Raw genomic sequence first — 26,328 nt, forward strand, 5'->3', positions numbered from 1 at the left:
TCTTATTTAATTTGCAGTTCTTAACTAGAGTGAAGTTGAGCCCAAAAATAGACTGCAAACCTAGAGGGAACATAATATATGATAATGTTAACACTTCAAGTCAGTGGAGAAAGAAAAATATGGGTAGTTCAATAAATGCTAATGGATTATCAGGGTAGCAATTTGAAAAAAAAAGAAGTGGACTTTAAATTACTTTTTATACCAAAATAAATTCCAGCTATATCAAGAATTTAAATGTATAAAAATAAGTCCATTAAAAAAAAAAAAAAGACGCCATAAAATTTCTGGGGCGGGGGAAATGAGCTTATTTTAAAATAGCAGTAGAGTACTAAAGGTTTTCTAAGTATTATATGAAATCTGCAGTTTTCAAAAAAAGATACATTTGACTAAATAATTTTGTTGCAAATAACACCATAATCAAAGCAGGAAGAAAATGCCAGTCTGTCATATTAACTTTATATAGTAGTTGTGTGACAAATTTCGTTATAGAAATGTATTAGAAAAAAACTAATGAAAATTAACAACCCATTCAAAAACATGAGAAAAGTATCTGAATAAGTATATTTTTCTTCAACTGAAAAGTGGTTTTCAGTCCATTTTAGATACCCAAATAATATTTTTATTTTTAAAGTTTTGACCTTTAAAAAGGAGTATATGTTTGATTAGATTTCTTTTTTCTTTTTTTTTTTTTTTTTTACAGATGGCAGATTTTTAAGATCTAGTTCTTTTAACATTATTGCAAATACACTTAAAAGCAGAAATACATTTGACTTTAAGCAGTTATGCAGATCTTTTGCTCTTAACCCAGTTAAATTTCAAAGAAAGAGACTGGCTTTTTAATAGATACTGATACTAAAAGTATATAGAAGAATTAATCAGTAAGATTCTAAGCCACTAGTAATCCATTCCCAGAACAAAAATTTTATAAGCACTTATTTCATTGGTTTGCTAGTATGATCATTTTAATCAGCTGATTTCACATTCTTGAACAACTCGAGGGTTTCCTATCAATTCCAGATGTTACCAGTGCTGCATGAGAAAGGCTAGAAACAAGACCAGAAGGAGTGACTACAAAAGGCCTCCTTTAAAGCCCAGCCTTTTGTTTTAAACAAAAGTGAACTAATCCAACCTGACCAAAAAAAAAAAAAAGTTATTGGATTATCATCCTATTGGATTATTTTCATAGGAAAATAGGATAGGCACATTTAAAATTTTTTCCTCCTTATGTTTTCTTCTCTGGGTATGATGATATTTGTTTGTTTATTCAATAGCAAATATTTACTGATTGCATACTGTGTGCCAAGTGTTATTTAGGTGCTGGGAATAAAATACAATGAATAAAACAAAATCCCTGAGCTTATATTTTATTGGGGGAAATAGGCAATAAACAATTATACAGTTGGTCATATGTTCTCTGAAAGAGAACAAATTCTCTGAAAGAAAACACGTTTAGGAGGAAAAGGGGGATGTCTTACATAGGGAGTTCTAGGAAGTGCCTGCTAGTAAGGGGTCGTTTTGAATAGAGACTTGAAAGAAGCTAAGGAATGAATCATGTGGATAACTCAGAGAATTAACCTTTAATTTACAATCTTAAAAAGGCCCTCCCCAATCTGTATTTCCAAGCTTATTTTCCATAACTCACCAGGTTCATGTCCCCAAGATTTTCATGGCAATTGGAAATTTCTAAATAATGTTTCTGCTTGATAAAATTCTCCCAGTCTACTTTTGATTTTTGTTTTGCAGTGATACCTCATAAACTGAGAATGTCGTTTTCTTTTCTCTTTGGCTGTTTGACTGTTCTTCAATCTAAATACCTCTAGTAGAGTACCTTTCATTTACAGGGAGCCCCAGGTTAGTAGTTCCATTTCAGGTCAGATTCTACCATGACTTCTAGCTCCCTGTGCAGTTATTAGGTTTGTCTTTTACTCCTTGACACTTTGACTAGCACCCTATCACCTCAGAGGACTGAATGTTCTTCTCCTGAGTTCCGTTTCCCTGATAGCAGTGACATCTGTCCATCTATATCAACTGACTTCCTTGACTTCTGTTAATTATCTATCCTACATGTGCTCGAATAACCACCTAGGATCTTTAAGGTACTTATGTCCCACCTGTCTTTTCTCCATGGTAACATAGTAATCTAATTGTGGATCTTGCCACTGTGTCCTTCAGAGTCAGCTTTTGGCCTTACTTTCATGTTCTGACATATGACCATTTCCCAGCTCTGCTGGTACCGGGAACTATGACTTCACTTTTCTCTGAACAACTCCACTAACTTTCTAAGCACATAGGACATCATTCTATGAGATTTTGGGTTTTAAATCTTTTCCTAGGAATAAACTTTTTTATTTATAATATAAGAAAGATATTATTAAGATTCTTAAAGAACAAGAAGAGAAATAGAAAAATATTGAAAGGAAAAAAGATAATGTAACTAATAAATAAGCTGTTCGTAGTTTTCCAGGTTTTTTAAATATATGTTTTTATTCAGATACAATTGATATTAGTTTTAGGTATATATCGTAATAATTCAATAATTGAAAATATTGCTACATGATAACCACAGTAAGTCCAGTTAATATCCACTACCATACATAGTTACAATATTTTTTTTCTTATAATGAGAACTTTTAAAATTTATACTTTTAGCAACTTTAAAATACACAGTACAGTATTATTAACTATAGTCACCATACAGTATATTACATACCCAGGACTTATAACTGGTAGTTTGCACCTTTTGACTCTATTCACTCATTTTGCCTACTCCCTACTCCTTGCCTCTGGCAACTACCAATTTGTTCTCTGTATTTGTGAGCTCAAGTTCTTTTGTTTGTTTTTATTCCACATAAAAGTGGGATCACACTGTGTTTGTCTTTCACTGTTTGGCTTATTTCACTTAGCATAATGCCTGCATGGTCCATCCATGTTGTTGCCAATACCACAGTCTCCTTTTTTATGGCTGAATAATATGTGTGCGTTTGTGTGTACCACATTTTCTTTATTCACCTCTCAGTTAACACTTAGGTTCTAGTTTTAATTTAAGTCTTTGCTATTATTCTTACATAGTTGAAATCAGAGAATAATATCTTAAGGTTTGGAAGGATACACTGATTTTTCTTTTTATATATTAAGTAAGAACACTTTCTACTATATCATTTAAACTGTCTTGCCATAAATTTCTCAAAGTGATTTTAGTTACCATCTATTCTAAAAATATGAAAAATAAAGTTAATTTTTGACATGAATATACATGTAAACCACTGAAACCTCAGTACCTTCTATTATGACATATCTAAGATGTAACCTTTTAGGAATAAATTTAACTTTTTAGACTTTATTTAAAAAAAAATGCACATGTGTCTTTCTCTTTAGAAAAGCACACTTAGGCTAATTAGAAAATAGAAAAATGTACTTTGATGTTTTAAAACATTTAAAGTCATTTTATATCTATTGCTTACTCTGTAAATTTATAAACAATCTTTGTTCAGAAGCAATAAAATTCTTATCCAGGATGTATAGTGTCTGAAAGAGAGAGCCGAGGTTCTATTGCCTTCCTTTGTAATATAGAGAAGGCTTTTTCAAGGGCTTCCTCAAAGTGCTCTACCCTCTGGAGATGAACCGGGCAAACATTTTGCTCAGAGAATTCTACCACTAAATGAGCCTTGAATAAGTGTGATACAGAGGACAGATTTATTTAAACTAAACCATTTAAAATTACTAGTCAGGAACACTATCAAATCTTATGACAAGAGCATAATTCTTATTTGGTAAACTATTTCAACTGTTAATGAAAATGCAGTTTTTCCTTTTAGTAGATATGCTCTACAATCTACATGATAAAACAATAACATCATTTGGAAATTTTTCAGCCGAACTAGAGAAATGGATAATTTGGCTTATTCAGATGTGTTCCATTCATCGTCTTCGCATTAATTTCTTCTTGAGGAAGAGCATGTCTTAAAACTTTTGTCTCTTTTACCTTAATATTTATTTAAACATTCCATTAAAATATTGATAATTAGCAGAAATAATCTCTCAATAATAACTTTGCATTTGATCATATTATAAATTGAAACTTTAAAGGTTTAGAATTTACTTCAGTAAATCTGATTTGGGATTCAGTCTCAATAATAAAAAGGGAGATTTGTTTATGTACTTATTTATTTTACAGATTATTCACTATTGCTCTGCCAACATTGTCTGGAAATAGCGTTAATTATTTGCTTCAGGTGTTATTATCCCATAAGCTCAAGACTCCTCAACCAGGAAGGCTGGAGCAGTAAATGGAACCAGCAGAAGCAACCCCGCCACAATAGGCAGCCTGGCCTGAGACTCCCCTTCCTGCCCAGACACAGCAGGGATGTAGAGGGGCACCAGTAAAGAAATTCCATCATACCCCCTCCAGCTAAGAGACACCTGACAGCCTGACCTGAGGACAGTGTGTAGGTTTATTTATCTACCACCACAGTCAAGATACTGAACAATTCTGTCATGCAAGGAACTACTCCCACATCCTCCAGCCCCCTGTGCCTATCTCTAAGCTCTATTAAAGTCACTGTTAATCTGCCCTCTATCTCTAAAATTTTCTTATTTTAAAATATTATATAAATGGAATCAAATAGGATTATCTTTAGGATTACCCTTTTTTTTTCTCAATCTAATACTCTAGAGATTCATTTAAGATTGCATATATCTATGGTTCATACCTTTTTATTGATGACCAGTATTTCACAGTATGAATATAGTACAGTTTCTTTAACCATACACATACTGAAGAATATCTAATTGGATTGTTTTTTTTACCACTGAGTTTTGAGAGTTCTTTATATATTCTAGATACTAATCTTGTTGAGTACATGGTTTGCAAGTAATTTCTCCTAGTAGATTCTTTTTTCATCCTCTTCACTTGGTCTTTCTCATAGCAAAAGTTTTTAATTTTAATGAAATCCAGTTTATCAATTTTTCCTTTTATGGGTCATGCTTTTGGTGTCATGCCTAAGAACTCTAGATCCTGAAGACTTTCCACTATACGTTTTTTTTTTTTTTTTTAAGTTTTATAGCTTCACTTTTTATATTTAAGTCCGTGATCCATTTTCAATTTATTTTTGTCCAAGGTTTGAGATTTAGGTCAAGGGTTTTGTTTTTGTTTTTGCCTTCTGGATATTCAGTTGGTCAGCACCATTTCTGTAAAGCCTATCCTTTTCCCATAAATTTGCTTTTGCACTTTGTGAAAAAGGGAACAAAGAATAGTGGGACAAATAGATGTACGATTTAAACTAACCATATTAATAATTGCATTAAATGTAAGTGGTGTAAGCACCCCAGTTAAAAAGCAGAGATTGCCAGACTGGGGGAAAAAAGCAAAATTCAACTCTGTGCTATCTATGAGAAACCAGTTTTAAGCATAAAGACATACATATGTTAAAAATAAAAGCATGAATCAGAAGATTAGGTGCCTAGATGGAACTGAGGATAATTCTAAGATTTGTATTGTGGGTGATTAGGTAGTTGATAACACAACTAACCAAAGAGTATGATACTGAAAGAGTCATAACTATTGGTGATGAAGGTCATAAATTAATGTTTGAATAAGTTAATATTTGAGATGTTTGCCACATATACATATGAATATCTGAGGTATCTAGTTGGAAATGATGGATCTGGAACTTGAAAGAGTAGTTATAGTCAGATAGATTTAGGAGTAATACAGATATAATTGAAGCCATAATAGTGGCTCAATAAGCATATATTAGCAAGAGGATCTTGTGGGCTATCAGTATTAAAGAAGTAGTGAAGTTAATGGGAAAAAACTGTCAGAAAGGTCAAGGTCCACCCCACATTTTCTGTTTTAGTTTCCTTTTGCAAGGCAAAATGGTCTTACAATGATTTGGCTTAGTATAGTACAAAAACATTTCCTGTAATGTAGGTCCAAGAATATTTCTTAAAATACCTAGAAAACAATAGCAACTCCTGTTTTCCATTTCCCCTATTGTTAATAGTTCTACTAGCACTGGAGACCTTGTACTTACTTGGATATTCAGAATCTCTTTTAGGAACACCTCAACTTAATAGCCTTTATGTCCATTACTCTCTGGAGAAGTTCATGCTTACTTTAGAAATGTTTGTTAATTATGAAAGGTTTGGCATAAACTTATAGCTTCTGCTCTTTCCATCTATATTACTTATTCAGTGGGATTTATACTAACCTTGCTGACAGACTCTGCTTTCCTTCACAAGATTAGGTGGCAAAACAGAGTGAAGTATTGTCCAAAGAGTGATTATGCTAACAGTTAAGTAGATCTGTAATGACATGTGACAGCTTGCCTGAGTCCAAGAGAAAATTGCTCTTTGAGTCCTGAATGGAAATAATACTACAGATATAAATTAAAAATTTTTCAAAAGTTAAATATTCCGGCCTTTTGAGCCATACTTCTCTTGCTCAGGCCCATTTCCACGTCTGGAAGTATACTTTCCCTTCTAAGAAAGCTTTCCTTTTCTGCTGTTTAAAAAAAAAAAAAAAAAAGTCAAATATTCCATTAACTCTTTCCTTTATAATTAAAAAAAATCAGTTGCTGTATTAATTATCTATTTCTTTGTAAGAAGTTACTCCAGAACTTAGCAGCTTAAAACAACTGACATTATCTCTCACAATTTCTGCAGGGAATCTGGGAGTGGTGTGGCTGTATGGTTTTGGCTCTGGATCTCTCAGGAGAGACTCTTAAGTCGTCAGCTAAGGCTGCAGTCAGTTTAACGCTTTACTGGAATTGGAGCATCTGCTTCCAGGTTCACTCACATGGAAGTTGGAGGCCCTCACTTCTTAGCTGGCTTCATTGGCCAGGGTCTTCATTCATTTGCCATGTGAATTTCTCCACAGACTGTTCCCTACATGGCAGCTGCTTTCCCCCAGTGTAGGAGATCCTAGAGAGAGAAAATGCCTACAATGAAAACTGCAAGTTTTTTATAAACTAATCTCAAAAGTGACATGCCATCATTTCTGCTGTATGCCATTAACCATACCAACTAACCCTGATTCCAGATGGGAGGGTGTAAATGCCCAGTGGCAGGGATTATTGGGGTTATCTTGGAGGCCAGCTGCCACAGTTGATATTTAGTGTCTGTTAGAGGGCAGGTTATATCATCAGTTTTCTTCTTTTTACTTTGCTGCATTTAATTTAGCCCATGACATGGCTTTGTCATATAACATTCTAAAACTAGTTATTGCGTGTCCATTATACGGGAGGCACCGGGGTTTTACGAACTCTTGAAAGTCCTTTCTGGACTCTGTTATTCACCTGCTTAAAATCCTTCATTGAGTTTATCTGTCACTATATCCTTGCTATGCAATCTGTGTTTTAGCTTTATGTAACTAATTATTTCTTTCTTAAGGGTTTATGTCCTGGAGGTAGTTCTGATCACTTCTACTTATCTCTAATTGTTAAAATAGTCCTATGAGGATTTCAAGTGAGCTATATGAAATTTCTCTAGCTTATTTCACTTCAAATAACTTCTTTCTTTAGGACTCAACTCAGGAATAACCTCTTATAAGTTTTCTCTAATTTGAATTAGGTGTCCCTCTCTTGATTTCTGTGGCAACCTATGCAACTTATCACTCTGTACTGTGAAAAAATACTTTTTAATTATTTCCTTCATTAGATTAGAAATTAGAACATAAGGATTAAAGAACAAGGGCTCTAGAGTCAAAAAGCTTGAGGCCAAGTCCTGGATCTACCACTTACTAATGTGACTTTGAGCAGTGTACTTAGCCTATCTTTCTTCACTTGTAAAATGACATTTAAAACATAATACTTTCTTCATAGAGTTTGTTATGAGAATGAAATATAAAGTACGTGGTGCTATGCTTGGCATTCAATAAATGTTATTAATAAACTCTTTGAGGTTAGAATTACTGAATGATCGTATGTGCTATACACTGTACCAAAACCTTTGTGTAGATTATTTTATTGAAGTCTCACAACTACTCTAGGTGAGCAGATACTATCTTTAATTAATTTTATAGTCTTAGCGTCTCTAGCGCCTGTCACAGAGTGCGAGTACTTGTTGAATGGATAAGTGAATAAATAATCGATGGAATTGTGGAGGGTGGGGCTAATTGTAGGATAATACAGCAACATGCAAACTTGGTTAAAAACATGACAATAGGCAAAAAGATTGAAAGAGAAAATGAACAAATGAACATGACCTACATTGTAATGTAATATCTAATATCACATGTTCTATAAATAAGTAGACTTGGGTTTGAATCCATGCTCTACCATTTATTATCACATGGGGCAATTTATTAACTTCTGTGCTTCACGTTCTTTATCTGTAAAATGGGGATAATAGTATCTCTATTATAGACTTATTATGAAGATTAAATGAAAATAATGTATGTAAAATATTTAGCATAGAACCTGTTATATAGTAGACACTCAATAAGCATTAACTAATACTGTTATTGGAAGAATTATGAAGACAATTTTTGTAGTAAAGGAAATAGGATTATGAAGTATGTGGTACTGATTTTGAATCATTAATTATAGTTATCAAGATTAGACATGATGGAAAGATCACAATTGTTATTCTTTATAGTGCAGTACCCTTGCTGATTCACACCCAGTTTTTGTTGTGGGTCTGATGTGAGGTTAATCTAAAAATTAGTTCTCATAAACTAAAGTTAATGAAATGTTTCCAATATTCTGTCTTTTTACACTATCATCAATTTATCAATTTTCCACAAATGCTGGGAAAATGGGAGCCAAAAGTCTTCTGACAAATATATTACAATTTAGGGTACTTCTGAGTTTCACAGAAGAAGCTGTTCTTTTTACAACTGACTGACTTCATCTTTGCCTAGGTTATTAGTATTCTAAAAAATAGAATTTAGAGAGAGGATGCCTTTTGAAACCTAAGGAGACAAGAAATACAGTTGTTACAGTATTGTTATTTGAGAAAGAATAGTGAGCCCTTTTTTAGAAGTTTGTATTAGAATTAGAAAAATACATTAGTCATTCTTAAGGTGATGACTGGTGGAAGAGATATCTGTGTATATATATGAGAGAGGGAATAAGGTGGGAGGGAGCTAAAGAATGGTAGGACTGCATTAGATTCTGCTGAGCTTTTCTAAAATGTAAATATTCTCATTTTCTGGGCATATAAGAATCTTAGAGGTTGAGGAGAAACCTGGCATGTGTATTTAATAAAGCTTCTTTGGGGACTCTGATATATGCTAAATTATAAGCTATATTAGAAAGTAGGAATGAAGCTTACAAAATACACTTGAAAACTAAAGTCAGATGTTCTAGAAAACACTAACTTTTTTCTTGGAGTCCCAGAATAGAAGTAGTTAGAATTTGGGAGACAACTTGAGCTAGGTTGTGTTAGGCAAAGAGGAGAGAAGGTGGAGATGAGGAAGACATCTTTCTACTATGTACAATTTTGCCTATGTTGAGCCCTGTTAAATTTTTACTTATGGACCAATAGCTAATACATATTTCTTTTTAACTTTTTAAAAATATTTCTTATTCATATAGACTAATATATAGTAGTGGGAACATGACCCAACGTTTAATTTTTTGGTTAAAATTTAGTATTTTGGCTTTATATATAAAGACTGGGTTAAGGAATTCTTCCACTTCATCAAAGAATTCATGATTGAAGGCCAGGTTCAATAGAAATTCTGTGATTTGTTTTAACTAGCAACTATCATTTAAAACTGTAATTGCACTCATGAGTATAGATTTCTTTGTAAGGGGAAAAAAGAAGCATTTTTCAGACTTGCTTAATTTTTATTTTCAAAAAATTTGCTGTATTTATTTTAAAAATTAAAGAAGCTTAAAAAGAAAGTTCAACAGATAATTACCAGAGAAAGCAATTGTAAACTTAGTATAAACTCTCTTTTTTATTTGTAAGAAAGGAATGCCCCATCTTGTAATATTCAAATTTTACTTATTAAAAAGTAGAGAAGAAAAAAGAATCCTGCAGGCATTCTAGGCATGACCTATACCATTGACAGTCTAGGATAGAAATTAATCATTAGAGTTTCTGAACTACTTCAGCACTTGAAGACATACCACACTAACAATGCTTGTTTGCACAACTTTTAGTATAATATTTTAATAGTCAATTTTTTTTAATTTCGTAGTTAATTTGTAGATTTTTTTTCATTGAAATTAAGTACAAAAATCAACTTTTCATGGCTATACTGATGTGCTAAAACTAAATTGTGCCAGAAGAACCTTCTTTTATCTTTATATATCAAGTCACTATTGTATCTATAGCTGATCAACCTTGATTTTAAGACTCCAGGGCAAGAATGGCCAAGGGCTTTTCAAAACCAAAGCAGGTATAGAAATAGTAATGAACATATCAGCAAAAACTGATTGCTAGGACCCTAGGCACAGCTAATAAGCCTATCCTACTGACTCAGATCTCATCAGTTTCAGAATTTAAGGATTATGAAATTCTGGAAACTCAGAGTAGGTCCACTTAAAAGTAGAAACAACAAAGCCCCAAACCAGTGAAATCTTTTAATAATGTTGGCTTCAGTTTCTAAGTTTTACTTTCTTGAAAATTATACAATGGTCAATTAAACAATTTTGACACAAAACTTTGGCACTATGACTATGTTAAACCTGCCAAAAAATTTGCTGTCATGGGACAATATATCATGGGTAAATGGTACTAGTTAGATTCTCATAGGCAGAAATCTGGTGTTTTTGATTATCTGGTATAGAGGCCCTGGTTAAGAGGCAGGAGTTGATTGAGGAAAAAGACTTTGTGATCATTTAATCACAGGATATGTTTTGTTTTTATTTTTTACTTCTTTATAAATCCTAGTCATCAGCAATATTAATAGACAATTTGATGATTCCTCATTTCAGCAGGGCCAAGCGTGTATTCTCACGTTTGAATTCCAATCTATCTTTCTTGTGCTTTTCTGTTCAGTCATAACCTATCTTCCTTCAGAATTTGGCAAGATATCCTTGAACTTTAGTTGTATTCAGATATCCTAGCTTCCTTTCATGAACTTCCACATTCTGTTCCTCTTTTAATGTCTGTTTCTCATACTATATTCGTTCCCTTTTAGTATTCCTCCTGTTAAATGAATTTTCATTTTGCAAATATTTGTTACAGATATTCTTGTCTCATCTTTTTGGTTAAAGTAAGATCTTTTCTTTGGATTAGGAACAGTAACTTTCCCACAGTACTAGGGTAAACTTTACAAATAATGACTCTTCAACAAGGTTTTATCGTGACTCTTAGAAAGGAAGAAGGCCTCCTTGGATATACTCCCTGTGGCCATTGAGGGTAGTGCTTAGGAGGATGGAGTTTTGACTCCTGTAATACCTCATTTAGAAAAGTGGCTATCTTTAATTGTATGAATTTTGTCATCTTCCGTGGAGCTGCCTACCCAGAGCAAATATGTCAAACATCCTCAAGTAAACCCTGACCCAGTTTTAGAAATCTTGGCTAATTTTGACTTAGGAATTCCTTCCTTTAGATGATATTTTAAAATAAGCAGAAGATGCAACACATACACATTTATTGTATGAGTTACATTTTAAAAAAATACTTAAATATCCAATATCACATAATATTTTCAAGTTTTTAAAAATATTTGCTTTTAGTTTATAATTTAACAAAAGGATTACAGTTTTGAGAGATTTTTAAAAATTGCTTTAAAATGATCACTTAATGAAAATCTACTTAGAATTTGAGACTTGTTTTGCTTAATTTCTAAAGTTTAACTTGTTTGTTTTTCACAGCAGTATTGCAAACTCAACATTGTTCAGTCTGGTTATATAAATTGTCAGAATCATAGTTCATTGTTATATTTTGTATTTATTTAAATATATCAATAATTATTAATAGAATTGATAATTATAATTTGTAACTAATTTATAAATACACTTAATTATAACTTATAAAATATACCAATATATAATTGTTTGTAATTAATAATATATTAATATAAATTACATATTTAACATATAATATGGTAATTATATATTTCACCAGATGTTTTATTTTACCAGAGTTTTTTACTCTGGAAGAGAAAAATAATATTTTATATAAGCTTTCATTATTTGGTAAATTATGTTAAATATTGCAGAAGTTGGAGATAGTCATCTAGGATTAAATAATTATGGCTTTGTGTTGTTTTTCCTGCTAGAAGAATGATTATTACGAACATTCGGCTCTATTAAATAGTGTGTAATACCATGATTAGCCTTGGTAAAATTAATTTATTTACTTGTTTAATTGTTGCTGCTTATGTTACTAAGAAATTAATTAAAATTACAGTATAGTTACAGTGGGTAAGTGCTCAGACTGTAGGCCCTGACTGCATAAGTTTAAATCCCTGTTTTGCCACCTGTTAGCTTCATTTTCCCCATTTGTTAAGTGGAGACAATATACTACATCATAAGAGTTTTTGTGAAAACTAAATGTACACATATTATAACCATTTGGTATATGATAGCTAGTTTTACTAATAACATGTTTATTTCTTTTTCAGTAAATTCTTTTGAGAAAGATGGAAAAAGTTAAATTAATAAAATATTTGCAATAAAAAGTCATAGCTATTCTAATACTTAACTAGTTCTAGGAAGCTATTCTGTTTTTTTTTATTTTATTTTATTTTTTAAAAATAGCTTAGAAGAGTTGGTTTTTATATTTAGAAACCTCGAATATTATCTCACTCTCAAAGTATTTTTAGTGTATAATATAATATTCAAACATAATTTATTAAAACAGCTAAATTTTCTGATCCATAAAATGCATAGTGATAATATTTAAGTCACAGGTTTATTTTGAAGATTAAATGAGATAATACATTTGAAAAAACCTTTGGCAACTGCAAGTGCTTTAAATCTTGTCTAAGTTAACCATGAAACTAATAGACACATTATTCCATTTTGCCAAGGGTATCTTAAATTAACTAACTTTCATTATTAACTTAGCGTTCAGTGCCCAAAGGGTAAATTTCATACCAACGTCATACGAAAAAGAGTAAATGCCTCCTTAAATTTTGAATACTTTACCTTAGTCTTGACCCTGGTTTATACCATTTACAGACATTTTTGTCTTGCTAGACTATAGGCTCAGACATTTTCGTTGATGACATACGACTGCTGAAATAAAAATAACCCAGAGTATATTGGTAATTTTATATTTTCAGTTTTGCCTACTGTGTAGTTAAAAACTTAAGTTATATAGTAGAGTTTTCTTTTCTGAATTTCACAGATTAATAGAATTAATTCCTGAGTTATATGCAGACAGTTCTAAAGTTGTTTGCTGTCATTGGACCTGATATCACACCTGCCTGGCATATTCTTCACACATATGGGATCCAGGAAGTTGGAAATTGATAGAAAATTGTATTACTTGTAACAGAGTTAAGGCAATATGGATATGGTGAGCTCTGTCACTTGGAATACATTTCTCAAAGCAATATAGCAAGTCATTTACTTATTTAGCAAATATCTTTGGGACCCCAATTCTGTGTTAGGAATATAATAGAGAGTAAGAAACAATCAAACTAGCAATCTCTATATTAGTGATTTATGACAAGAAAATTTTGTACTCCATAATTTATATTGTCCCATTTCTGTTAGACTATTCAAACTTTTTAGCATGATCTTTAAGATTCAGCATAATCAGGTATCTTTCTACCTTTTTCTAGTGCACCACAACTTTAGTAACAGCAGCATCTTTTTCCTGAAAGAACACCAGTTTCTTAGCACATGCTCTTTTATCTTTTGGGAGACCTCTGACCTCTACTCCTCTCAAAGCACAGCCTCCTCTCACCATTTAAGACATTGGAGGACATTGGAGGGTTTTGAGTAGGAAGAGTGTGTGGGGAAGTAGCTTATTAGCTCTGTTGAGGAGAGCTCAGAGGCAGCAGGAGGAGAAGTATGAAAACCAATCGATAGGCTGCTTTTGTGGTAGTACAGACAAAAAATAATAATGGCTTAGACTCTACTAGTGTTAGAAATGGTGAAAAGAAGTTCAACTTGGGTCTATTTTGAACTTAGGGCCAACATGACCTTCCCGAATTGGATAGTGGAACATGAGGAAAAGAATAATTAAAGATGACTCCTGTTTGCTTTGGGCAACTGGACATAAGGAGCGATAAGATATGGAAAAAACTAGGGAGGAACAGGACTTTTTTCAGTGGTAGAAGATGATGAAAGTTTATTTTACACATAGACATTAAATGAACATGTCGAGTAAGGTGGAAGAGAACAGATACTTCTGAAGTGATCCTTCAGGTCTGTTAGTATCTGACAACCAGAGGATTATTTGTCTTTATGTTCCTGTTTCTTAGCATAGGGCCTGTTACACAATAGACATAAACAAATATTGGGTGGATGGGTAGATGTATAACTAGGCATACATGCATTCGTACATTTGAACAAATACACTGTCCTTTGTATAAAGGAATATATATGTATAAGTAAGAATAACAACCATAATAATATCAAATAATTAACATAGCAGTTACTTTATGCCAGGCGCTGTTCTAAATGCTTAGCATGTATTAACTCACTTAATTATCACAATATACTATGATTTAGGTTACTATTATTGTCATTAGTATCTCTACTTTACAGTTGAGAAAGGTGAGTTATAACAAGGTTAAGCAACTTGTCCAAGTTCATACAGTCATTGTGTTAACTGAAGCACAACCAGGTAAAGTATCTGTCAGTTAAACCGTACCTGAAGAGAAAGTAAATTGCCTACTTGCATATCTTCATTGGTCTCAGGGTCTCCTAAAATGTCTTTGTTTGGGAGAAAAATGGGATTAGTCCACTCCTTTTGAATATATGTGGATTCACACCTATACTTTTTCAATTAAATAAAGGTATTCAATTTGTCAATGGCTGGAAAACAAAACGAGTAGATATACATTCACTAGCTGGTAGTGTTAGCATTACTTTGCTCAGGTGAAAGCAGTTACTTAGATTGTATTTCATAGTGCCCTTAATGAGTACAGAAAAGAATGACTCGACAACAGAAATTACATTATGGAGATTGTAGAATAAACCAGTGTTGTTTATTTTTTAAAGATTTAGTTTAACTTAGTTTATTGTGGTTTTAGTCATACAGGAATTTTTAATTTCTAAGTAGTCAAATTGGTTCATCTTTTTCTTAATGATTTCTAGGTTTGGGCCAATCCTACAAAATCTTTCCTTATCAAAAAGTTATAAAATTATTATCTTGTATTTACTTCTAACACTTTTTCAATTTTGTTTTTTAATGTAATTAATTTTCTGTATAGTATGAAGGTATAATCTGTTATTCAAATTTCTAGCTAATTATTCCAACATTTTTTGTTAAACAGGACATTCTTCATATTTTCACAAAATCTATTTATATTCTATAGTGCTTTATATTTTTACTTCTGATGCACCACTTCCCAGCTTTTGATATAAACCCAGCATCTTGGCAATCTATTTTCTTGCCCTTAGTTCGAGCACTTTTAAAGAGTAGAATACGTAAGTCCCCTCCCCCTTTTTATGGACTTGCAAATAGTCACCTCCAGAAAATTAGTTTTTGAATTAATGTTTTAATGGTTCTTACTGCTGTTCTTTCATTTGTGTTTTGCTTGGTATATAGAAATATAATTTTCATATTGATTTCATAACAGTAACCTTGCTAATCTCAGTTATTCTAATAATTTCTCTGTAGATCCTTTTGAGTTTTATTTTCAATCAAATCATCTAAGAATAATGGCCTTTTTGTTGTTTCTTTTTTTCCAATCCTTTGATCTTTTATCTCTTTTCCATGTCTTACTGAGCTGTCTGGAACCTCAAGTAGAATGTATAGAAAGCATGATAGTGGGCATTTACCTCTGGTCCCTGAGTTTTTAAGGGGAATTCTTTTAATATTTAGTAATTCTTTTAATATTTACTGTTTTTTGTTCCTAATACTGTTTATGATGTTTACATAGAGGTTTTTTTGTTTGTATATGTCATTTATCAAATTTGATAATACCCTTCTGTTCCTGGTTTACCAAGAATTTTCTTTCTCCTTTTATTTTTAATTACAGATGGCTTTTAAGATGGAAACTTTTTTGCATTGATTTTCATAAGACTTTTCATCTTAGATTTATTAGTGAGGTGAATTGCATTATAGATTTTCTAATGTTGAATCAACCTGAATAAACTTGGTAATGATATATTCTCTTTTTAACACTGCTGATTTGGGTTGTGAATATTTCTCGCTTAGGATTTTTATATTTCTGTTCATGAGTGAGAATGGGCTATAACATACCTTTCTGTAATGTCCTTGACAGGTTTTAGTATCAGTGTACTAGCTTCATGAAATGAGATGGAGATTGTTTCTCCTTTTTTCATTCTCGGAAGAGTTTGAGTAAAAGTGGAATTATCTGTTCCTTAAATGTATGGTAGAGATCACTGGTAAAACCAAAGGTGCTTGGTGTTTTCCTTTGTGGGAAGATTATAATTGCTGATTTAAATTCTTTAATAATTTGTAGGCCTATTGAGGTTATTTCTCTTTTACTGAGTTTTGTTAATTTATATTTTTGTGGAATTTTCCACTTAGTATAAATTTCCCAATTTATTGACATAAAATTATTCACAATAGTTGCCTATTATCTTTGTAATCTTGTGATGATGATCCCAATTTTTGTTCCTAATACTGTTTATCCATCTCTTTTTCTCAATCTGACTGGAGGTTTATTTAATTTTACTAGTTATTTCAAAAAACCAATTATTAGCTTCATTGATCAAATTATATTTTGTCTTTTTTTCCAGTTTCATTAAATTCTCTTCATATTTTTATTATTTCCTTCTATCTTTTCTGGGTATTTTATGTGTCTTTTTTACCTAACTTTAATTTTTTTTTCTAATATAAATATTTAAAGATATACATTTTCCTATTCCTTCATTTTGTGTATAGTATGAAAATTGGCAATTGGTATTTTTAAAGTGGAAAAAAGATTTCATTCTGACTTCTAAATTGCTGCTATCAATCGTGACTAAATTTATGTCAAATAATATGATTTTGCTGTGCACATGGGAAAATCATACTTACCAATGTTGTCTTAATGTCATCTTCTTTCACATAGAATTCACCTTTATTCGATCTTATTAAACAAGTGAAGGACCGAGAAGGACCAGCTGATCACCTTGAATCTGCTTGTACTCTCAACCTTTCTCTTCAGAATAATCATACTGCAGCAGATATGTAAGTAAAATATATGTTATGTTATCCATTCTACCTGCAAATCAATTTTGAGCATAGCATAATACAAGGTATTATACAGAGCTGTAGGGAGTAGAATTTTGAATAAGACATTATTCCTGCTTTCAAGAAGCAGAAATATAAGATACATGATCCAAATAAAGGCCTAAGTGCTACCAAAATCACTCAGGTTTGATGTAATGAGGGCAGTTTTCATGGCAGAGATGGCAATTTAGATAGGACTTAAAGATGGACTAGGATTTCAACATGGAAACTGGAGAGGAGGAAGGAGACAAAAAAGTGTTCTAAGAGGCAGAAATGACATGAATCCCAAAGCATAGCAGCCAGTAAAAGTAGGAAACATTTTTCAGGGAGTTTAGATCAGTGCATTTGGAGTGAAGTGTAGGACAGGCATACGGAGTGGGATGGGATAAAGGAGTGAAACAGTTGGTTATTGTATATGATGATGGAAGAAGAAAGCAATAGCTAACATTTATTGAGGGTTCACTGTGTTTCGAACAGTTGCCTAATACTTCAGATTCTTTTTTTTTAATCTTCATAACAACCTATAAGGTAGTAGATACTGCTATCAACCTCAGTTATCTATAAATAGGAATTAGAGAAATAAGGTAACTTGCCAAAAGTTAGCAGAAATCGAACCCAAGCAACCTGACACCAACGCCCATGCTCTTAAACTTTCTAGCTACACTACCTTTCATGAAAATGTGCTAGTGTTACTGTTTTTGTTTAATGCTGTGTAGGAATTGACATTACAGTATTCTACGATTATTGCAGGGACTATATTTTCCAGAGATGTCATTTCCATGCTAACTTGTCCCAAAGTATTTCTAGCATGTGGAGCCTCTGACTTCACATATAAATTTGTTTGCTAGGTAATACCATTAAATAAGTTAAGCCTTATCTTTTTCTTTAATTCAATAAGCAGTTGCCTGTTAAGTCCCAGGAAGTGTCCCAGGCAGTAGGAATACAAAGGCGAGTAAGATGGACTAGGTCCTTCTCCTCATAGAGCTTACTTTCTGGAGGAAGGAAATAGACAGTGAATGAGTAAACTAATACGTAAGGCAATTGTAGAGTATAATAGTTCTGTAATGGAAATAATTAAAAGTAATGTGAAAGAGAGAAACAGAGTGATAGAATGTTTAGGGGAGCTTTCTCTGGTGAAATGATATTTGACCTGAGACCTTAAGGACAAGTGAAGGCTGGCGAGGCAAAAATCTGCATGTGCATTTCAGGCAGAGCAAATAGCAAGTGCAGTGGCCCTAGAACAGATGAAACTTAGCTGGTCTGAGGAACAGAAAGAAGAGGAAAATAGTACAAGACGAGATTGGAGAGGCAAATTAGGGCTATACATTGTAGGTTCCCAGAAGCCATAGGTAGAAATTTGGACTTTAGAAGGGTATTAAGGTTTTAAGCAGGGGTACAATTGCTATAATTTGTATTTTTAAAGGGCCACGTTCTGGCTGCTATTTAAACTGCAGGTGCGGTTGGAGGAAGGGAAGGAACAGGGCAAGGAAGAAAGTACGAAGACCAGTTTGGAGTTGATTTCAGTAGTTCAAGTGAGAGATGTAAGTGACTTGGTCTAAGATATATTAGTAGAGATAAAAGGAAATGGAAAGATCTTGGCTGTATTTTAGAGGAAGATTTAATAGGAGTTGGTTTTTCATTGGGTTTAAAGAACTAGGAAAAGAGAAATAATAATAGTTAAAAATAACTCCTAGGTTTTAACTTAAGAAGCTGGATATAATGTAGAGCTATTTATTGAGGTGGGAATAACGGAGAAGAAATCAAGAGCTCCGCTTTGAGATTCAAGTACTGAAGTCCAGTAGGTAATTGCATATTTGTATTTAGAACTCAAAGGAGACTAATTTCTGCCAAAATTAAGTGAGTCTACAATATTTTGTAGTGTATTGAAAGGAAAACCAAAGTTGATAGTAGTCTAAACCCTGGTACTTATGAAATAAGTCATTATGATGGCGATTCCCTTTTCCTAGTGTACTAGTTATAATATACCACATGTAGTAGAAACATCCATAGTAAGATACAAATCCTGCTTCCTGCTCAAAATCATTTCTCAGCTACTATAACAAAATTAGAAAGTAGACCTGGATTATCTCGTAAAATAAAGGGCAACATAGAGCAGTAAAAATGTCAGAAATTGAGAGATAAGATTTACCGATATCTCTGCCTTGATTAATGTCTGACATATTTAGTATTCAGTGTAAATCTGCCTTGATAATATTCTCTAAAGTATTAATTAATAGAGTTCTATACTAAATAACTTAGATGGGTGTATATATATGTGTAACTTAAGTCTTACATATATATGAACCTGAGTTATCAATGAAGCACTTTTAAGAAGAGAAAGAAATACGACAATACTGTTTTTGTACCAATGATTTGTTCTTTTAAGCTGGAGTAATTTTATTATCTCAATTCTGCTATAATTTTTAAAATCGAACATATATACTATCTAGCTTTTAATAAGGCAGTGATTCCCAGGAAAATCCACTTATTAAAGTAGGGTTAGAAATGATAATAACAAGCTTAGTTTTCCTATTAAGCTTGCTCAAAGAATTTGGTATAGAATAACAGATTAAATAGATAAGGTGTGTTTGGATGCTTGTATACAGCCATGTGTGTGTGTCTGTGTGAAAGAGAAAGAGAGAGAGGGTGAGAGAGAGCAAGAGAAGAGAGGTTTTTAGCAAACTGCACATGAAGACTTTTCCTTTGAATATATCTAGGTATCTTTCTCCTGTAAGATCCCCAAAGAAAAAAGGGTCAACTACACGTGTTAATTCTACTGCACATGCAGAGGCACAAGCAACCTCAGCCTTCCAGACTCAGAAGCCATTGAAATCTACCTCCCTTTCACTCTTTTACAAAAAAGGTTAGTAGATGATTACTTTCAAGAGTATAGACTCTGCAACCAGGCCCACTGGGTCAAAATCATGGTTCTTCTGCTTACTAGGTATGTCCTTGGGCAAGTCCACTTTATATCTTTATGCCTCAGTGATAAATCTTTTTTTCTATTTTTTTCAAGTCAGAAATAATACTGAGCTTTATAGGTATATCGTAAGACAGCCCTTACAAGAGCAGTGGTTCCAAAGGGTGGTCCCCAGCCAGCAGAATTCAATTCATCTAGAAAGTTGTAGAAACTCTAGGATGAGGCCAAAAAAATCTGACAAGTCTGATGCATGCTGAAATTTGAAAACCACTGGGATAAATTGTTAACTAAAAAATTTTGATTACCTTATGCAAATCTTTTAAAGGTACATTTAAACCAAGGGTGTTTATAGTTATAGTAGATGGAGGAAAATTTAATTTTGTGGATTCCTTTTCTCTAAATCTGTATTCTAATAGTATTTTTAAATACTCTTTAAGTAAAGTTCATATCGCAGTCATGTTACCACTTAGTAGTACAAGTCTGTCATTTTTTAACAATGTGCTCTACTGGTATTTTATAGAGGAATACATTATTTGTTTTTTGTTTTTAGTATTGGTAAAATTAACAGACACTGGAAATTCCATTATTTTTTTAAAAAATTTGTTCCCTCTTTAATATTGATAGTGAGAATTTCCAACATCTGTAATGAGTGACTACCAATGGACTGAAACAAACCCGATTTCGTTTGTCTGAATGCATAATATCTTATGATCTTTCTTTCTCTACCTTGCACTCTGCCTCAGTTTCATGCTGTAATAATTAATTCAGCAAGTATTATTTTGCCATCAATGTACCTAACACTATGCTAAGACTAGGAATCATTTATTCATAAGAAAAATAGTGGTGGAGGTGAGGTTATTGTTAAAATGCTATTTAACAGCATTATGGTTATAGCAATTTAATGTTTTAAAAAATCCATTGATAATTCAAAATAAACAGTAAATATTACTGATTCCCCTTGTTTCTTCAGTGTACCGACTAGCATATCTTCGACTAAATACTCTGTGTGCGCGCCTTCTGTCTGACCACCCAGAGCTAGAACATATCATCTGGACCCTTTTCCAGCACACATTGCAAAATGAATATGAACTCATGAGAGACAGGCATTTGGACCAGGTAAAAAAGAAATGCATCTTCTCTTCTCTTCTACGTATTTGTTAACTGTATATTGATTTCTTTTTTTTTTCATTTATAGTTGACGTACATTACTATGTTATTTTCTCGTGTACAACATTGATTAGACGTTTACATAACTTACAAAGAGATCACCCTGATAACCCAGTATCCATCTGACATTCCACATAGTTATTACAATACTACTGACTATATTCTCCATGCTGTACTCTATATCCCCATAACTATTTTGTTAACGACTAATTTGTACTTCTTAATCCCCTCCCTCTTCATGCATTCCCCCCAATCTGACAACCATCAAAATGTTCTCTTATATATATGAGCTTGTTTCTGTTTTATTTGTTCGTTCATCTTGGTCTCTAGATTCCACATATAAGTGAATCATATAACATTTGTCTTTCTCTGACTTACTCCACTCAGTACAATACCCTCTAGGTCCATCCATGTTGCAGGTGGCAAGATTTCTTTGGTATGGCTAAGAAATATTCCATTGTATATATATACCACCTCTTCTTTATCCATTCATCCACTGATGGATACTCAGGTTGCCTCAATATCTTGGCTATTGTAAATAATTCTGCAATGAACATAGGGATTCACATGCCCCTTCGAAGTAGTATTTTGGGTTTCTTCGGATCAATACCCAGAAGTGGGATTATTGAGTCCTTCTTTGTCTCTTGTTATAGCCTTTGTTTTAAAGTCTATTTTATCTGGTATAAGTATTGCTATCCCAGATTTTTTTGTTGTTGTTTTTATTTTCATTAAATGTCTTTTTTTTGTTTCTCTACTTTCAGTCTGTGCTGTTTTTTGGTCTCAAGTGAGTCTCTTGTAGGCAGCATATGTAGGGTATTATTTTCTTATCCATTCAGTCATGCTATGTCTTTTAATTGGAGCATTTAATCCATTTATATTTAAAGTAATTGTTGATATATAGTTATTGCTATTTTATTCATATATATATATTATTGTTATTTTTTTTTCTTCTTAAAGAAGTGCCTTTAATTTCTTGTGAGGCTGGCTTGGTGGTGATGAACCCCTTTAGCTTTTTCTTGTCTGGGAAGCTTGTTATCTCCTTTGACTCTAAATGATGCCTTGCTGGGTAGAGTAATCTTGGTTGTAGATCCTTGCTTTTCATCACTTTGAATATTTCGTGCCAGTCCCTTCTAGCCTGCAACGTTTCTGTTGAGAAATCAACTGACAGTCTTATGGGTGCTTCCTTGTAGGCAGCTGTTTTTCTCTTGCTGCTTTTAAAATTCTTTCTGTCTTTAACCTTTGGCATTTTAATTATGATGCGTTGTAGCATGAGCCTTTTTGGATTTATCTTGTTTGAGACTCTCTGTGCTTCTTGGGCTTATATGTCTGTTTTTTTCACCAGGTTAGGGAAGTTTTCTGTAATTTCTTCAAATAGATTTTCAATTCCTTTCTCTCTTTTTTCTCCTTCTGGTACTCCTATGATGCAAATATTGGTACACTTGATTTTGTCCCAAAGGCCCTTTAAACTCTCCCTATTTTTTTGGATTCTTTTTTCTTGTCACTGTTCTGATTGGATGTTTTCTGCTACCTTATTCTCCAAATTGCTGATTCAGTTCTCTGCTTTATCTTATCTACTGTTGATTCTTTATTTTAGTTATTGCGTTGTTCATTTCTGACTGGTTCTTCTTTATGTTTTTTATCTCCATTTTTATGTTTTCTATCTCTTTGTTAAATTTCTCACTGAGATTATTGAGCATCCTTATAAGCAATGTTTTGAATTCTGCACCTGGAAGATTGCTTGTCTCTATTTTGTTTAGTTCTTTTTCTGCAGCTTTGTTCTGTTCTTTCATTTGGGACATGTTTGTTTGTCTCCGCATTTTGGCTGCCTCCCTGTTTATTTCTGTGTTAGAGCTACTATGTCTCCCAGCCTTGGTAGAATAGTCTCATATATGGTAGTTGTCCTGTGGAGCCCAGTGGCACAGTCACCCTGGTTACCTGAGCCAGGTGCTCTAGGTGTGTCCTTTGTATGTGTGCGGTCTTGTAGTTGAACCTTGACTGCTGTTGGCATGTCAGTGGGAGGGGTTGATCCTCAGGCTTGATTGGTTGTAAAGACTGGCTGTGACTGCAGTGGAGGAGCTGTTGTGCAGGGGCTGACCCTATGGAGTAGGATTTGCTTTACCAGGGTTCTGGTGACTGCCAAGTCTGCTCTTTTGGTGTGTCATTTGTGGAGGTAGCTGAGTGGTGCTCTGGCGTGGTCTGAAGTTGGGCACCCGCTGTGTTGGTTCTGGGCCCTGCACCCTGCCGAAGGCCACTTGGTATGAGCTACAGAGTGATCTGCAGATGGTTGCCACTTCTGTTGGGCTTCGAGGTGCTTGGGAGAGACTAAGCTGTAAACTGAGGCCAGCTGCCACTAATGCTACCCCTGCTTTGTCAGAGGTATAGGGCCCACAGAGGCCAGATGCTGCTTGTTTGGGATTTTAAGAGATTTTAGAAAAGTCTGCAGCATGAGCCAAGACAGGCCACTTGTATGGAAAAGCCACTGGGAGCAACTTGGGTGGGTCTGAAAGTTAGATAGGGTGGGGATCTCAGGGAATCACCAGGGCGGGGCCAGTGTGTCAGCTAGATTGATGGAGACAGATATGGTACCGCTTAAGTCTGCATGTTAGATGAGGGATAGCTCAACAAAGGAACAGTGGATTCTGCCAGCAGTTCTGACTGGAAGAAAGCTGTCCATCCAGCCCTCACTCTGAAGCCAGACAACTCAATTTTTCTTCGTATGTCCCTGGCACCTTTTGTGCTGCTGTCCCAGAGCTGGAGCTCAGAGTGAGTGAGTCTGTCAGAAAGTCCATACATGCACCCTTTAATAGGAACACCTGGACTCCAGCTGACCTCTGTTAGGACTTCTGTTCAGCTAGTCTTCAGGTGATTCTTATTGATGGTTGTTCTGGAGTTTAGCTATAATTTTGATATGGTCGTGCAAGGAGGCAAGCACAGCCATCTTGACCGGAATTCCTGTATTCTGATTTCTTAGAAACGATTTCGTTCAAATGAGAAGCTATATCAATTTAATAGACTTAATATGTATTTCTTTGTTGGCTTTTATATTTTTGCTATAATTATTACAATTTAGAGCTTAGTATTTCAGTAACTTTACTTGAATAATGATATGAAAAATCTTTGTAAAAACCACTGAAAGAACTGTTTATCATAGGTTTTTCTGAGTCATAGTAACCTAGATTTTATTTTAATGTGAAAAAAAGCAGGAGACAGGAATCAATTGATCTGAAATAGTGCCTATTGAATAAATGAATGAACTACCGAACAAATGAGTCAATTAATTTACATAGAACAGTCTCATATATCTTCCATTTTCTTCTCTATAAACAAGATAATAAGAATATATTTTTGGTAACAGTTTTATTGAAATATAAATTATATGCCATACAGATTACCCATTTAAAGTATAAATCCAGTGATTATCAGTATATTCAGAATTGTGCAACCATCACCAGAGTCCATTTTAAAACAGTTTCATTATGCCAGAAAGAAACCTCATACCTTTTAGCATTCACTCTCCCATTCCCCACCTTCTCCAGTCCCAGGCAATGCTAATCTACTTTCTGTCTCTATAGATTTGCCTATTCTAGATATTTCATATAAATGGAATCATATAATATTTTATCTTTTGTGTCTGGCTTCTTTCTCTTAGTATAACGTTTTCATTGTTCATCCATGTTAATGCTTTTATCAATACTTCATTTCTTTTTATTGCCGAATAATATTTCATTGTATGGATGTATCACATCATGTTTATCTTTTCATCAATTGATGTATATTTGGTTTTCAGTTTGGGCCTATTATGAGTACTGTTTTTATGAACATTCAAGTTTTTGTGTGGACATATGTTTTCATTTCTCTTGAGTATTTGACTAGGAGTGGAATTTCTGGGTCATTTGATGACTCTATGTTTAACCTGTGGGGTTTTTGTATATACCCCTAATCAGATTGAAGAAGATTCCCTTCTGTTTCTAGGTAATTGAGTGCTTTTTTTTATGAAAGGATGTTGAGTTTTGTCAAATGCTTTTTCTGTATCTATTGAGATGATCGTTGTTTTTTTTCCTTGCATTGCATTGGTATATAGTAGATGTTAAACCAGCCTTGCATTTCTAGAATGAATCCCACTTGATCACAGTGTATCCACAGTGCTGCTGGATTCAGCTTGTTTTGTCAAAGATTTTTACATCTATAATCAATAATTAATAATTTTCTTGTGGTGTCTGATTTTGGTATGGCCTTATAGAAATTGTTGGGTAGTGTTCTCTCCTAATTTGTAGTGTTGGGTAGTGTTCTCTCCTAATTTGTAGTGTTCTCTTCTAATTTGTAAAGAATTGTAAAGAATATTTTGTAAAGAATTGGTATTGATTCTTTCTTTAATGTTTGGTAGAATTCACCAGTGAAGCTATCTGGGTTTCTGGGCTTTTGTTTGTGGATAGTTTTTGATTACTAATTCAAGCTCAGATTTTCTGTTTCTTCTTGAGTCAGTTTTGGTAGTTTTTATCTTTCTATAAATTTTTCTGTTTCATCTTAGATATCTATTTTTTGTTATATAATTCTTTATAATGTTCCCTTATAATCCTTTTATTTCTATAAGGTTGTTAGTAATGTTCCCAGTAAATGATGTTTTGAGCAAAAGGTGAATTATTGTGTAAAGGTTTAACCTACAAATATGTATACATTATCATGTTGGGACATAGAAATTCTAGTATGTTGGATTTTTTAAAGTGGACACTGATTGCCTTGTGGTTCTATTGCTTTTTTACAGTACAGAAAGGTATAGACAGTAGTGCTAAGGATTTCCAAAGAGATTAGGTATCTGGAATCAAGAAAATTTTTGTGAGAAATGCCTGAGGTAAAGTATTGGAATAGGAGAAAAATGTGAGTTAGCAAAGAGGATACTGGATGGCATTCTAAATGAGAGGAATAGGGCTGGTACGATGCTGAGCAAGAAATGATGAATATGTATTCTTGGCAGTAGTAAA

The 26,328-nt window shown here is 33.3% G+C and overlaps 1 protein-coding gene across 1 annotated transcript in view; it reads left to right on the forward strand.

Moving 5' to 3' along the window:
* Positions 1 to 26,328, forward strand: part of RB1 (RB transcriptional corepressor 1) — a 127,359-nt gene that overhangs the window by 90,828 nt on the left and 10,203 nt on the right. Inside the window, exons 18-20 of the mRNA XM_011372034.2 lie at positions 17,102 to 17,220; positions 19,980 to 20,125; positions 21,153 to 21,298. Coding sequence (XP_011370336.1) covers positions 17,102 to 17,220; positions 19,980 to 20,125; positions 21,153 to 21,298 — 411 coding nt within the window. The remainder of the gene's footprint in view (positions 1 to 17,101; positions 17,221 to 19,979; positions 20,126 to 21,152; positions 21,299 to 26,328) is intronic.

The sequence above is a fragment of the Pteropus vampyrus genome, unplaced genomic scaffold, assembly GCF_000151845.1.
Source record: "Pteropus vampyrus isolate Shadow unplaced genomic scaffold, Pvam_2.0 Scaffold198, whole genome shotgun sequence".
Taxonomy (NCBI): domain Eukaryota; kingdom Metazoa; phylum Chordata; class Mammalia; order Chiroptera; family Pteropodidae; genus Pteropus; species Pteropus vampyrus.